Source organism: Hyperoodon ampullatus (genome assembly GCF_949752795.1).
Source record: "Hyperoodon ampullatus genome assembly, chromosome: 15".
NCBI lineage: Eukaryota > Metazoa > Chordata > Mammalia > Artiodactyla > Ziphiidae > Hyperoodon > Hyperoodon ampullatus.
In genome coordinates this window covers 44,384,613-44,400,532 of record NC_136928.1, presented here as the reverse complement: position 1 = coordinate 44,400,532, position 15,920 = coordinate 44,384,613, and the positions used below count along the sequence as shown (strand labels likewise).

The 15,920-nt window shown below is 37.2% G+C and overlaps 1 protein-coding gene across 3 annotated transcripts in view; it reads left to right on the top strand.

The window, feature by feature from the left end:
- The first annotated feature begins 3,893 nt into the window (after positions 1-3,893).
- The window catches only part of ERLEC1 (endoplasmic reticulum lectin 1), a 34,906-nt gene continuing 22,879 nt past the window's right edge, over positions 3,894-15,920 (top strand). For 2 of the 3 annotated variants that reach the window (XM_079721216.1, XM_079721214.1), the window contains exons 1-8: positions 3,894-4,091; positions 9,244-9,348; positions 10,960-11,040; positions 11,614-11,691; positions 11,832-11,895; positions 12,887-12,921; positions 14,937-15,160; positions 15,253-15,382. In XM_079721216.1, the coding sequence (XP_079577342.1) occupies positions 3,930-4,091; positions 9,244-9,348; positions 10,960-11,040; positions 11,614-11,691; positions 11,832-11,895; positions 12,887-12,921; positions 14,937-15,160; positions 15,253-15,382 (879 nt within the window). In that variant the 5' untranslated portion in view covers positions 3,894-3,929. The remainder of the gene's footprint in view (positions 4,092-9,243; positions 9,349-10,959; positions 11,041-11,613; positions 11,692-11,831; positions 11,896-12,886; positions 12,922-14,936; positions 15,161-15,252; positions 15,383-15,920) is intronic. The other variant, XM_079721215.1, reaches the window with a different exon arrangement.

Below are 15,920 nucleotides of genomic sequence, written 5' to 3'. Positions count from 1 at the left end.
AAATGCAAAAACATAATGTTTTTAATTTAACATACACATAAAAAGCCTCCACTTCAATCCAACCAAGCCTTTCTTCCCCTCTGCTCCTCCTCCATGCTGTCAAATCCAGTGGTTACCTGCTTATCCTCATCTTCCACAACTCCCTTGACTCAGCTAGCTGGTCATTCCCATGGTACACTTCTTTCTCTTGACTTCCTTGGTATCTCAGTTTTCTGATTTCCTTTCTGCTTTACTGGGCACACCTCCCCAGTACATTTTGTTAATTTTTCAATGCTGTTCAGTATCTAATGTTGCAATGACTCATCTTCCCTTTGTTATCCTCATTTTTTCCCTAAATGATGTCAGCCAGAACCATGCCTTTCAGTATATCTATATGCTAATAACGCCAAAATTTATAACTCCAGCTCTGACCTCCTCACCTGAGCTTCAGGTTTATTTAACCGATGTGTTAGCTCCAGTTGGATGTCTAACTGATATCTACAACTTAACATGTCCAGTAAATCAACTATACTCCAATAAAAATTTAAAAAAATAATAAAACTTAACATGTCCAAAACAGAACCCTTGATTCAGAAATTACAATTATTGTAATCAAACCACATATGTAAGATGTTAACAACTGGGGAAATCTAGGTTTGATTCTTGCAACTATTATATAAGTTTGAAATCACTTCAAAATAAAAAGTAAAACAGACAAAAACACATGGTTCCCATCAGTCGACATTCTTTTCTTCCCTCTTTCAGTAAACTGTACCACCATTTCCTCATAAAACATATCTAGACATCATCATTAATTCATCTCTATAAGAACATGTCACATCTAATCCACCAGCAAATTCAAGATGCTGTAGCTGAAAAATATATCCAAATTAGGCCACTTCTCCCCATCTCTGCTGCTACCAGCTTCCTAACTGGTCTCCCTGTTGCCATACTTGCCCCTACATTAGTTTCCTAGGGCTGCCATACAACTAAGCCCACATGCAGAGGGCTCAGTTGCTCCACGGCACGTGGCATCTTCCGAGACCCAGGCTCGAACCCATGTCCCCTGCACTGGCAGGCAGATTCTTAACCACTGTGCCACCAGGAAAGTCCCAGGTCTGGGGGTTAGAAGTCTGAAATCAAGGTGTCAGCAGAGCCACGATCTCTATGAAACCTCTATAGGAGGATTTGTCCTTACCTCTTGCTAACTTCTGGTGGTTGCTGGCAAACTTTAGCGTTCCTTGGTTTGTAGACACATCACTCCAATCTCTGCCTCCATCTTCACATAGCATTCTCTCTGTATGTCTGTCTGTGTCCAAATATCCCTCTTCTTATAAAGACACTAGTCATTGTATTAGGGCCCACCCGAGTTCAATGACCTTATCTTAACTTTCCATCTGCAAAGACCCTATTTCCAAATAAGTTCACACTTACAGGTTCCAGGGGTTAGGACTTCAGCATATCCTTTTGGGAAACACATTTCAGCCAATAACATTCTCTATCATCAGTTTTCCACACAGCAACCATAATGATCTTCATGAACGTACATCAGGTCACATTACTCTCCTACTTACAAATCTGTGTTCAGCTGGCCATCTCCTACCACTTTGCTCTTACACTCCAGCAACATTAGCCTTCTTTCTGTCCCTCCAACACACCAAGCTTTTCCTGCTGGAAATTGCTGTGTGGCTTCCTCTTCACCATTTCAAGTCACAACTCAAATGTCACTTCCTCACACAAGTCTGACCATCTACCTAAGCAGCATATCCCAGAAGCATTCTCTTTCACACAACCCTAGTTTCTAAGCAGCAGTGACCACTACCAGAAATTATCTTACTTGTTTTTTATCTGTTACTTGAACATAAGCTCTATTGAGGCAGCTTCCATCACTACAGACCCAGAGACTAAACCAGGGCAGACAAATATTTTTCATTTTTATTTAGTCAAATACATCTCTTTTCCTTCATGACTTCAGGATTTCCTATCTTACACACCAAGATCATTGGATTATTCTCCTAAGTTTTCTTCTATTGTTTTCTTTTTGTTGTTCATTTAAATATCTAATCCATTTGGAATTAATCTTGAACTGAATGAACTGAATTAATGTGAACTGACTGCCTCTGTTCCTCTAAGAGAGCACTAATCTCCTGCTGTTGATTCCATCCCACACTATCTGCTGACTACACCGAAAAGCCCTAACGGACCATCTAGAAGGATGGTGCTGGAAATGCACTTCCCCACCTGCCTGATGAACTCCTATAAATCCTTAACACCCCAATTCTAATGTCACCTCTCCTGGGAAGCCTTTCCTGTCCAATCTCTGTCCTTCGTTATATCTGCACTCTAACATCTCTCTACTGTATAATCTATAGTACCTGCCTCATAACATATATAAAGTACTTACACTAGTGCACGGAAGAAATGCTATATAAATGTTAACTACTTTATTATATCACAATAGGTTACCATTATTTGTCTGTGTAATCTCCCTTGTTAGACCGTGAGAGAAAGAGAACAGAGACCCATTTATTTGCCATTTACCAATCCCAGTGTTCGCACACATATTAAGCATTAATAAGTAAATAAGTGAATGAACAACACCTCAATTCTGGAAAAAAGTAATTTTCTTTGATGCTGCGGATTCCTTTTGTTTTAAAAAAGGAAATTTTTAAAACAAAAAATAGAAAAACAGACTGTTCTTCCTGCTTTTTGATTTGGCTCAAATTGCGCGGGGTGGGGGGGCGACGACACATAAGGGACAACACAGTCTTTAGCAGATCTAGCACGAAGGTCTAGCTTTTCCCACCTCCAGAAAGACCATGACAGGTGCTCTAGAACTAACACTGTATAACCCATTATATTAGAGATGAAAACAACGTCTTTTTTTTTAAGATGGGGAGGGGAATCCAAAACTTTTTGTGCTTTTTTGAATAAAGTCAGAGATATCTGAACCTCATGTGAGTTCATAACCTCACATTCGCCTGGCCCCGAACCTCACATAAAGCAACTTATCGGCTTCCTTAAAAAAACAGCAACCCAACACTTCAACTCTGGGATGAAAGAGACCCCCGTAAAGCAAAAATGTAGGGGCTGAGCTATCTAGCTGCCCTTCCCACAAGGAGGTTCTCCGTCTAGGCCACCCTCGGAGAACTGCAGTATTCTTATACGGGGGGACGACAGGTTTCCTCGGCTCGGGTATCCCCGAAACCACGGCTGCGGAGACTGAGCCAACCCCCGCCCTGCGTTAGTCAGGAGCTGGAAGTAGTGAGGTGACCGCGGCCCACAGCAAAAGAGGCGGAGAGAAACTTCCAGCGGGAAAGATGAAGTGTACAGATGCTACGTGCGGAGAAAAGGAAAAGCAGCGAGAGGGTAGAGCAGTCAGGAACACCGCCACTTCTCACTTCTCGCCACCTCGAATTTTCTCATGTGAAGACCAGCACCCGCCCCGCTCACACTCTGCTGTAGCTGCTCCACGAGGGCCAAGCCGCTACCCAGCCGGTGGAGAGCCGCGCGGGAACAGCCGCCGCCTCCCGGACTCACCAGCTCTCCGTGCCGCCACTTCGCCGCCGCCGAAAGGGCTGGTGCGAGGCCCGGTCTTTGCGCCTCCGCTACCGGGAGACCGCTGCGTTCGCTCCCAGCCGCAAGACTGCGGTTGCGCGCGACAAGATAAGCGCGGCCGGCGTCCCGGCTTCCGTAGGCGGACGGCTCGGCGGCCCCGGATGTTGATATACCGCCTGCCCCGGAAACGGTGGAGGGAAGTCCAAGGGGGCGGGGTTGGCGTTGCTGAGCTCTCCGGAAGGAGACGTGGCGGCTTTTGGGCACCGGGCTGCCTGGCCGCTTGGTAGTCCCGCCGCCGCCTCCTCCTCCTCCTCCTCCTCCTCCCTCTCCCTCTCCTCTCCACTGTGGGCCGAGGGGGTTGTGGCGGCGGCTGGAGAACTCGGCGGCGGAGGATGGAGGAAGGAGGCGGCGGCGCGCGGAGTCTGGTCCCAGGCGGGCCGCTGTTACTGGTACTCTGCGGTCTCCTAGAGGCGTCCGGTGGCGGCCGAGCGCTCCCCCAGCTCAGCGATGACATCCCTTTCCGAGTCAACTGGCCCGGCACCGAGTTCTCTCTGGTCAGTGCCCTTGCGAACCCGGTAGCCATCTCTCTTCCTCCTGGCACTTAAGGGTTCAGCCCCTTCCCTCAGTATTCTGCGTTTTTTTCCCCCTAGAACCTCCTCTGCGGGCGCATGCCTCCTTCCTCAATCCAAAGCTTCATCGACCCCGCGTTCATTCATTCAAACAGCAAGTGTTTATCAGACACGTTCTGTGGATGTGTCCTCCATGCTACGCATTCCCGGATCCAGCGGTCACTTGCTCTCCCCTTTAAAAATCTGTCTCACTATACCTTACCAACACTCCCACCCTGTGGAAGAAGCTTTTCTAGAACCACGTCAGGCGCACACATTTGTCTTCTCTTTGGAAAGTCCTCTGCAGCTCTTAACTCCACCAGCAGCCTTCTCTCCTTCAAGGAGTATTACACACCCTACCTACACAACCAGGTGTACTGCGGATATGAGTTTCCTCTCTCATATTCGTTCTTTCTCCCTTGTATACACACACACAGTACATATACATATACGCACAGCTCTTTTTCCTTCAGAGTTGTTTCTGAGAGGGCTGTTTGGCCTGTGAGATGTTAACGACGCTCTATGCAGAATATCCTTTACAGTTTTGATGTATTACGACTGTTATTTAAGACCCCAGAACTATGAGATTTTATGATCGGTTTTCCTACATTGAAGAACTTATTTATAATCTCAAAGTAGTGAATATTTGCAGTCCTTCCTTTGGGGAGTGGACTTCTGAGAAGTCTTGCTATCCACACGGTAGGCCAATAAAAATTGGGCTCCTGTGATACTTACCGTATGGTAATTAATTCATTTATTTCAAATGGAAGTCGGGGAAAATGCAACAGTTCCCCCCACCCCGCCCCGCTCCGCCCTGCAGAATTTTTTAAAAATCCTTATTCCAATTACCTGCAGTCGTTCTACTTGGAAGACTGTTTTAGTATATTGTTCTGTTACTATTTCACTGAAACGTGAATATGTGATACTAGGATGTCTGCACAGAATGTCCCAGGATAACGGATGTCATCAGTACCACAACAGACTTCTATTTGAAGATGTTAGTTTTTGCTAATATTTCACACCTGGTTTGTTTCTCCACCTGTCTTCAGTTCTTCCATTCTGGTAGTTCAGTGGTTCTTAAACTTAAGTATTTCTCTGGGAAGCCAGATTAATCTTTGCATTAATGCCAGGAAATATTTTTAATTAATTTTTATTGGAGCATAGTTGGTTTCCAATGTTGTGTTAGTTTCTGCTTTACAGCAAAGTGAATCAGTTATACATATACATATATACACTTTTTTTTAGATTCTATTCCCGTATAGGTCATTACAGAGTATTGAGTAGTGTTCCCTGTGCTATACAGTTGGTTCTTATTCAGGAAATATTGATATATTAAAATACTTATATGAAAGTTTGTTACAAGTCAGAAATAACTAAGAGGCTTGGGATAAGAATATTTTAGTCCAGCCTCTGTTATTATTTCCAAAGAGCACACTTGGCATGAACTTGGCAAATGTTTAAAGAATGTGGTCATTAAAATTTTTTACTCTTGCACCTGTATTTTGCTTTTTTTTTTTAATTAAAAAAAGGCATGCTGATATGTGGCCCTAAAAATTTACTGACCTATACGCAGATGATTAAAACTAGCCTTTTTAGAAGTTACTACCAAATCGTTCAGTTTTCTTTCTGGCACTGGTGTTTGCTGGCTAAAAAGAGGTTATGGTAGAAGATCTCGGTCTTAACGTATGCTGTACCAACCTTTCCTATATCTAACAATTTTATTTTGACATTTTGTTTTTAATTACTTTTCTTTGGCAATGAAGCATAATCTAAGATGGGCACATTTGAGAATTTGGGGAGAAATTTTTTTTCTTTTCTTTTTTTAAGTTTGAGTTATTTTGAGAAAAATCTAGAAACATTTTCCTATAAGTTGGCAAAAGATCTGTGGCCCTCACACAAAAATAAGCCCCAAGAGTAATTATCATTGATCTTTTGATTTTTTTTTTTTTAGTGTTTTTCTAATCTCAAGGCTTCCCTTCCCTACTTTGTGTAATTGAAACTACAGCCCTCCACAACTGGCACTGTCATTTTGTTTTATAGGCCAGTTGGATGGACATTTGTGTGTAACTAAGCAGCTGTATGAACTAGGATAAAGGTCTTTATCTCTCTACCACCTGAAATTGGAAGGGACTTGATTAGAAGACCTGAATTTTCTTTATCTTTAAAATTCTTCTGTGCTTTAAATCATCTTCCCCTTCAGATATATCAAAATAATACGTAATCTTTCAAATTTGCTTAGAAAAGTATTAAGCACCAAAATTGTGTACATTTTTAAATGTTTACAATAATTAATGATTATGATATTCTTTCTTTACTGGTTTTTAGCAGTCAGTTTTGTTTTTGTGTATATTTTCCTTCTTAAGTATCATCTCTGTGTCATTAAAGTGTTCGATTATTCATTACTTCACAGAGTTTATGAATTTCACCAAAAGAAAACCACAAAATAAGTCTAATTTTCTTTCTACTTCTTTTGTAAGTGTAGAAATGTATTCCCACTCAAAAGCTTTCCCCAGACACTACACTTGGGAAAAATGGTGACCAACTCCATGGTTCGAAGCATGTTATATATATTAACAAGTGGTGCCATTGAGTTTATTTTACAGCCTCTCCCAGGGTAGTTTTCTCTCTCATCCTCTATCTTAATTCCTCCAGACTCATGTCAAACATTAGGAATTTCTCCCCTGCCAAGATACTTTTTAAATTCCTTAATCCTAAAGACCACACCCCCCTTGATTAGTTTCATTATATTAAAATCTGATTTTTATCAAATCACTAATCTTACACTAGAAATACTTTAAGGTGTTAAGTTATATAAAACAAGTTTTTTAACACTATCTGTGATTCTTTGCATTCAGAATTATATTTTTTTAAGTAAAAACATGTTTTACAAAATCAGAAGGAAGCATTTTAGTAGTAGATCAAAAAAAATTTTTAACTTAGAAAATCACAAAAGGTTAACTTTTCCCCTGTAATTTCTATTATTAAAAATTAGGGTAAAGTTTGTTAAAATTTTTACTTCGCGATCCCAGTAAGTGATGCACTATTTCAGCAAAGAGTTTTCAGATAGAAGAATTGCCACTTGGTCTGTTTTATTGAAGAAGAAAGTAGCCCTTCCTAAACTAATGAAAAATGAATCTTTGCAGCAACAACAAATCTTCAAATAAGAATAGTGATGGTTTCTACTTCTGTTACCTTTTACCTAAACCTTAAAAGCGATAGGCAGAGGAATGAATTTCTTCACATAGACATAAAACCCAAGATTAGTTTTAACTACAAAGAAAGAATTGTCTTCCTTTCTTTGCCGTGGCTCTAGATAAGCAGTTTCTTTTTCCATTGTTAGCATTGTGGTAATATTTTAGTAAATGAGTCAATATTGCTGTAGAATCCAGTTCTGAATATTAAGTTGCAGGTACTTCACAAATAGAGAGGATTAGATTTAAGTCATATGCTACTGTCCACCTCCCTACAGTACAGGAATGATTTGACAAGACTTCAGGCCATCCATTGCTAGCTAAATGAATGTAAGTCATGCTTTGTACAACTCACTATCATATATTCTGAATATATCCGAAAAACACCAAGAGACGTTATAAGTGTTATGTCTTACAGCAGTTTGTTGTTGGCTCAACTGAATAAATGTTTCTAAGGATCCCTTTATCACAAATTTGGCTTTACAACTCTGACTTTCAAATCTCTTTGATTTCTCTCTTCACTCGTGATGATCTTTTAAATAAGGATCTTTGGCCATAGTCCAGGAGTCCATATAGTAATCTAGGAAAATGTTAACAAAAGCTGGTTCAAACATGTTAAAACAGTTAAGAGCACATAGAATATGGAATCAGTCTGCTAGGGTTCATGTCTGGGCTGTGCTACTTACTGGCTATATTACCTTGGACAAATTATTTAAGCCCTGGGCTTCAGTTTCCTTTTCAGTGAGATGGGTACAATGCTGCTTGCTTCGAGCATCAATGAGACAATAAATGTAAAGAACTTAATTTGGTACTGTCATATAGCTAATACAGCTAGTATTTACTGATGTGTTTTGTTTTGTTTTATTGTCTTGGGAAAACATCTCCTAATTTGTATTTGTGTTTAAGATAACATCAGTTTCAAGTAGTACTGGTTTTATTATAGTTAGGAATTGTTTTTGTTAAACTGAGAAAAGAGCAGAGGTATGTAATAAGGGTGGTTCTTTCTTTGCCAGGGATAGCCAAATAGTATAGTGGGTTTACAATGCTGTAAGAAGAGAAAAGTTAAGAGAGAATTGAATTGTCAGAGAACACCTCTCATAGACTTTGAAAACTTCTGCCTTAGTAGTTAGTGACATATTTGCTATCACAAAGCAGAGATTTCTTTTTAGTTAAATAATATCAGTTATATTAATTGAAATGTTCATTTGAATTACATTGGTTCATTTTGATTTGTGAATTTGTTTGGTTTTATACTGTAGAACGCTTTAAGGATAGTTTTGTTGATATATACCATGAATCAGCAAACTATACCTTTGGGCTGGCCCACTCCAAACTTTATTTTTGTAAAGCTATTTGTTTGTTTTCTCAGAATACAACCACGCTTATTCATTTACATATTGCCTGTGCACTTACTTCCTACAGTGCAGAATTGAGTAGTTGCAGTAAAGACCATATGTTATCCAAATATGAAAACTACTACATTGTATTATGTTCAGGTGTCCCATCCAACAGAATTGAGTGTATGTTTATAAAGTGTTGTAAATTCTCATATATAGGTGGTAATTGTTAATAGGATTAATAAGTATTCAGTGATGATGTATCCATGAACATTGACGCCTCTTAATGCTTTTTAATCTGTATTATAACTTCAATCTGTTGCATTACTACTTTTTTCTTTTTACTCCAAACTTTATTTTTGTTCCTTATTTTCTGTTACATTGTAACACCAGGATAAAGTTTGTCATCTTCATTTTGTCATTAAAAAATATGTAGAATCTTTTCCCTGCCTTTGCAAGTATGTTTAAAAATCCTGTTGAAATGATGAATTAGTTTAACCTGGGACTGTAAGTTAGTATAGTTCAGTTTAATCAGCTAAAGTAATGTACATTTTTTTGTTCTATTTCTAGCCTACAACTGGAGTTTTGTATAAAGAAGATAATTATGTCATCATGACAACTACACATAAAGAAAAATATAAATGCATTCTTCCCCTTGTGACAAGTGGGGATGAGGTAAGTTTTTATAAATACGTTGATAATCCCTGTCACCAAAGGTATTTATTTAAAACATTGCAACTCCATACCTTAAAATAAAATTGAGTGACAGGTTTCTCAATTATCCTGTCTTACTATAAATATAGTAATCACTTTTTTATTGAAGTAAAGTGATTTACAGTGTTGTTAGTAATCCTTATTATTCCTGAATTCTTTGATTTTTACAGTTCAACTTGGAAAAACTAACAACCAATTATTAATGTTTTAGATGAAAATCTAACTCCACACATACTTTCTTTTATAGAAATGAAGGTTTTGAAACAAGATAAAATTTTAAATGTGTATGTGACATTTTTTATAAAGAATTGCTAATAAGTAAATCTATAGGTACCTTGTGCTTTCTCACTACCTTAGCTCATGCCCGTTTCTTCCTCCTAAAATGCCCTAACTGCCTCTTATCCATCCTTCAAGGCAATTACTTCTTTCAAGATGAAACATGAAAGGCAGCATGGTAAAATGGAAAGGACACCAGCCTAGGAGCCAGGAGGCTGAGGTATAGGCTATAGTTAGCTGTGGAGCCTTGAACAAATTTGAAACTCAGCTCCTCAATAAATTTATTGAGCTAATTACATAATATTTTCACAATCTGTAAAATGGAAGTATTAAACTCAGTGAGTTTAGGTTTCTTAGGTTTTGTTCAGACTTAAAATCTGTGAAAGACAGCTATCTCATTTTGTTTTAAACCTCCTTAAGACACAAATACACACATATGCAATTACACACATATTTATGGCATTCAAGTCTGAAATGTAAAAATATATGGAAAACTGAGAAGTATATTAAAACTTTCCAGTGTATTCTATAAGATTCAACTATTCTGAGGCTTTCATAGATAGAATTTGTTTGGATACAAGCATTTAAAAATTCTGAGGTAGGTTTATAAGAATTGTTCAGGAAACTGATACTTAACCTTTTCCTAAGAGATGAAAGAATGGAAGATTATTCTATGGCTCCATATTTTATACTTCAATTCTTTTTTTTTTTTTGATTATAGTTGATTTACAATGTTGTGTTAGTTTCAGGTGTACAGCAAAGTGAATCAGTTATACATATACATATCTCTACTCTTTTTCAGATTCCTTTCGCATATAGGTCATTACAGAGTATTGAGTAGAGTTCCCTATGCTATATAGTAGGTCCTTATTAGTTATCTATTTTATATATAGTAATGTGTATATGTCAATCCCAATCCCCCAATTTATCCCTCACCCCACCCCTTTCCTCCTGGTAGCCATAAATTTATTTTCTACATGTGTGACTATTTTGTTTTGTAAATAAGTTCATGTGTACCATTTTTTTTTAGATGCCACATATAAGTGATATTATATGATAGTTGTCTTTCTCTGTCTGACTTACTTCACTCAGTGTGAAAATCTCTAGGTCCATCCATGTTGCTGCATATACTTCAATTCTTTTGAAAGAAGTGGCATGCCATAGGATCTTAAAGGTTTTGACTTTTTTCCCCCTTTTATTTCCAAGCATTTGTGGTTTGACCAATGAGTTAATACCTAAACAGCAGAGTTGGGTGAAGTTCCAGAATAATTGTATTAAACTCTAATTCTTTCATAGGAAGAAGAAAAGGATTATAAAGGCCCAAATCCAAGAGAGCTATTGGAACCACTATTTAAACAGAGCAGTTGTTCCTACAGAGTATGTATTTTATGTTCACTTGATAACTAGAAAATAAATTTCCAGCAGCCAATAGGCCCTTGAAAATAATTCTGTTTCTTTTTACTTTATTATGTTGTATCACATTTTAAGTTAGTTGTAAAACTAAACTGTTGCTTAATAGTATTTTGTTCATTTAAATTCCTGTATAGTATATGCAGCAAACACCCAATAATATCAATTATCAAATAATATCACCAAACTGCTTTGAATGTTTTTCAGGTCAAAAGAAAGTTTCCTTATATACAATTTTAATTAAAAATGCTCATGGTTATTTTTTTAGGCTGTGTAAAAAATGATCCCTTGGCCAGGTGTTTATTATAGACCCCAGGTATATTTAGACCTACTTCCTTCATAGAATTTTCACATTTAGCTAATTAGTGAAAACAATGAATAGGCTTCAGTAATTTCATATTTTCTGAGGCATAATAATAACTTTCATTTAATGAAAGCTCGCTGTAAATCTTCAGAGAAATCTTCAGTTGCTTAAAATATCAAAAAGGAATTCAGTTGAGTTGTGTGGCTTTTGTACATAAATACATCCATCTGTCTTAGATTGAGTCTTATTGGACTTACGAAGTATGTCACGGAAAACACATTCGGCAGTACCATGAAGAGAAAGAAAGTGGTCAGGTATTTTTTTCTTCAAAATATGAAATATGGAACATTATAAAATGAAAACTTTAATAATGAGATGGATGGTTTTAAACTGTATTCTTTAAAAATGTATTTGCCAAATACTTACTACATTTTTATTTTATTTTTAAATGTAGAAAGTAAATATACACGAGTACTACCTTGGGAATATGTTGGCTAAGAACCTTCTATCCGAAAAAGGTTTGTTTCTACAGAGTGATTTAGTAGTAATGCTGGTATTTGGTTTAAAGTATATGTTCAAACTGGAATTTAAAAGATTTTGTTGGAGACTGTATGAATTTTAAAACACTAAAATAAATTTCTGAACAATCCCATAGAAAACTTTTTCAAAGAGATCTTTTCATTATTTTCTGTTTTAGCAAACATTATGCTTTTTTTCTACCTATTAATAAATTTTTTAAATCTGGTGAGACATACATATCAGTGTTTAATTATATAGTGTTAGTCTTTTGCTTGGTTTAAGCAACTTTTTATATATGGAAATAGACATGTAGATATATCCCTCAAATTATGAAATATTTTTATTCATCTATATTATTCAAATTGGTCAACTCATTTAAGATTAAACCTTTCACTGAGATAAAAACACTTCAGAAGAAAACTGTCGTGGCCAGTTCTTATGCCTCAGATAGAGTATTTCCTAGATAAAGATGTAATGATTAAATATGACTGTTCTTTCAAAAGAAACCATTTCAAGGAATCTAGCTAAAAGTATGTGTATGTTTTGGGCCTTATTTTTATTTTTATTTTATTTATTTATTGGCTGTGTTGGGTCTGTTGCTGTGCGCAGGCTTTTCTCTAGTTGTGGTGAGCGGGGGCTACTCTTCTTTGCGGGGCGCAAGCTTCTCATTGCAGTGGCTTCTCTTGTTGCGGAGCACGGGCTCTAGGCACGCAGGCTCAGTAGTTGTGGCTCGCGGGCTCTAGAGCACAGGCTCAGTAGTTGTGGCGCACGAGCTTAGTTGCTCCACGGCATGTGGGATCTTCCCAGACCAGGGACCAGACGCATGTCCCCTGCACTGGCAGGTGGATTCTTAACCACTGTACCACCAGGGAAGTCCAGGTCTTCTTTAGAAAGAAGTTTAAGATTACAAAGTTGATGAAAACTTAGTCATTTATATCTTGTGTATAAGTCACTGGTCATTATTTAACTTACTTTTGTATTAATCCACAGAACAAGAAGCAGAAGAAAAGGAAAAATCAAAAGAGGCAAGTGATAATTGGTGATTTTCAGTCTTAACATCTATTGTTAGACATCAATTTATACAACTTAATTGACAGAATATAGCCATGTGTTCTTTAACTATCTATCAACTACCTCAAAGGATTTAATCAAAGAAAATTTGCAATATGTTAGATTTTTATGAGAAAAGTTATGCTATAATACTTTTATTTACTTTAAGATCATACAAAAATAAATGAATTTATCAAAGATGTGTCTGGGAAAGTTTCTATAATAGCATTATATCATTTCTGTGCTTCGCAGTGGTTCTTTCCCTCTGGTCAACATTGGAGCTTTTGCATTTTTTCTGTTGTTTGGACCCTATCTCCTATGGTTAAAACAGATAAATCATAAATGTAAATAACAAGCTACCAGACTGCAAGCATCTTAAAAGCAGGGACTGTCTTTTTTCTCTTTACCCCACAGTGCAAAGCAGAGTGCCAGACATAATGTAGGCCCTTCATGAATGCATATTGAATGTGAATGCATAATTGATGACTAAAAAATAGGATTGTTTAAAAAGAACAATTCCTTAGGGTGACCAGTTACAGTTTTTAAACGCCCCTGTGGTTCAAGGAATGCTTTATGAATCCTAAGAATTTCCATAAAGTTAAATAACTTTATTGGTAGAGGATATTTCTATAAATGGTTTCATACCCTAATGATTCTTTTATTAGAAGTAAAGTTAAACAGCAAAAGGCCTTAAAGATTACTTAAAAGGGATGCCCATAACTTAAAAGGGTGGCTTTGGGGGAGTTGGTAAGTTATGCATAGACACACACAGCATTGCTATTTTAAAAGGTTTTAATTTTACAGACTACCTTTGAGATAAAATATTTATCTCAAAATATTTTTGGCTCTGGAGGATAGCAAGATGGAATTCAAAGTGTGAAATGATCAAGGAAGAGGAAGAAAAGGGTAAGGGAAGAAAACTAACATTTATTGAGCCCCAATTCATAAGCCAGATTCTGTGCCAGGCATGTAACAAAGGGTAATGCTTAATTCTCCCTACAGCCTTTGAGTATATATTATTATTCTACTTTTATGAATGACAAAAACTGAAATTTGGTCAAAGTCATAAGGCTAGTGAATGCAAAGCTTGGATTTTAAACCAGGATTTTCTAATTCTAGACACTAGCATGAAACTAGCATACAAGAAATCTCAAAATATTTTCCCCTGGAAACATTTATTTGTTGCCTGTTTTGGGTACCAAAGTGATACAAGATGAGCTCCCTGCCTCCAAAGAGCTTGCTTGGAGATGATATTAACAATATCTTTTAAAGCCTTTCCATTTAATTTTTCTTGTGTTTATGTCAATAAAAGTATGGGAGCTAACTCCTTAATAATCCTTGTCTTCTGGGGTGATCTCCTTTATTCCCCCATTCTGTGAAAATTTCTTCATCTGTCTTTTGCTGGCCACGAATGGATTTATACAGGAGTTTATATGCTGAGAAGTATGTCTGTTAATAACAGGGAAGAAGAGTAAGCAGATCGATGAACCAGCACAGTATTTAGATTCCTGTTTTAGAAGATAGTGTTAACTCTGTAGCCCTACTTTTTGACAAATCAAACTTCAAATCTCTAGAATCTAAATTCTAACATAGGCATCCACTTGAGAGTTTAGTGAAGAAAGCTCTGACCAGCCCAAGTATAGTAAGTTTCTATATTTTATCTTAGTCACTTTATTTAGAACTTTTGAAAATAATTCATATTATGTTATTATAGCCTTTTTTATATAAGTGTACATCTTAATTTTAGCACCAAATAAAAATTTTCTTTTATTCTGTATTAAATTAGCTCTGAAAATATGTATTTGCTCAAATAAGAATATGAATGAAAAGAATAGTAGAGGGAGAGCTTATAGAAAGTACAGAAATGTTACCTTTATAAATGTTAGTTTATGAATAAAATGTAGTTTTCTTCCTTTCAGAATAAGTGCTTCTCCATCCTCACCCCACCTCTATTTCTAATGAAAAGTCTGTCTTATACTCTTTTTTTAAGATTCCCACTAAAAATATTGAAGGTCAGATGACACCCTACTATCCAGTGGGAATGGGAAATGGTACACCTTGTAGTTTGAAACAGAACCGGCCCAGATCAAGTACTGTGATGTACATATGTCATCCTGAATCTAAGCATGAAATTCTTTCAGTAGCTGAAGTTACAACTTGTGAATATGAAGTTGTCATTCTGACACCACTCTTGTGCAGTCATCCTAAATATAGGTAGGATGTGGATTTAATATTTTAAACATGAAATGCACACATGCTTTAAAGTGTCGTTTGCTTAGGTTTAATGCTTTGTTCTCACTGAATAGATTCAGAGCATCTCCTGTGAATGACATATTTTGCCAGTCACTACCAGGATCACCATTTAAACCCCTCACCCTGAGACAGTTGGAACAGCAGGAAGAAATACTGAGGGTGCCTTTTAGGAGAAATAAAGAGGTATGAGAATTATCTAACAGTATTTCTTTCAGTGCTTCCTTTTCCAAATTTCAGAGCATATATCAGTATTTTAATGATTTCTGTGGTATAGTAGTAGTCATTTATTTTCCTTACTCAAAATTGTCAATTCCAATTCTTTTGATTTTAATTCTTTTCCTCATTCTAATACTTCTCAGAAACTATTTTAGCATTCTCTTACACTCATGATTCCATAATTTTCTTTTTTATTAATTTGGCTGTATTGGGTCTTAGTTGCAGCACACGTGATCTTCATTGCAGCTTGTGGGATCTTTCGTTGCAGAGCATGGGCTTCTCTCTAGTTGTGGCACATGGGCTCCAGAGTGCACGGGCTCAATAGTTGCGGTGCAGGGGCTCAGTATTTTGGCATGCAGGCTTTGTTATCCCGTGGCATGTGGGATCTTAGTTCCCCAACCAGGGATTGAACCCATGTCCCCTGCATTGGAAGGCAGATTCTTAACCACTGGACCACCAGGAAAGTCCCCCATGATTCCATAGTATTTTAAAGTTTGTCATCCTG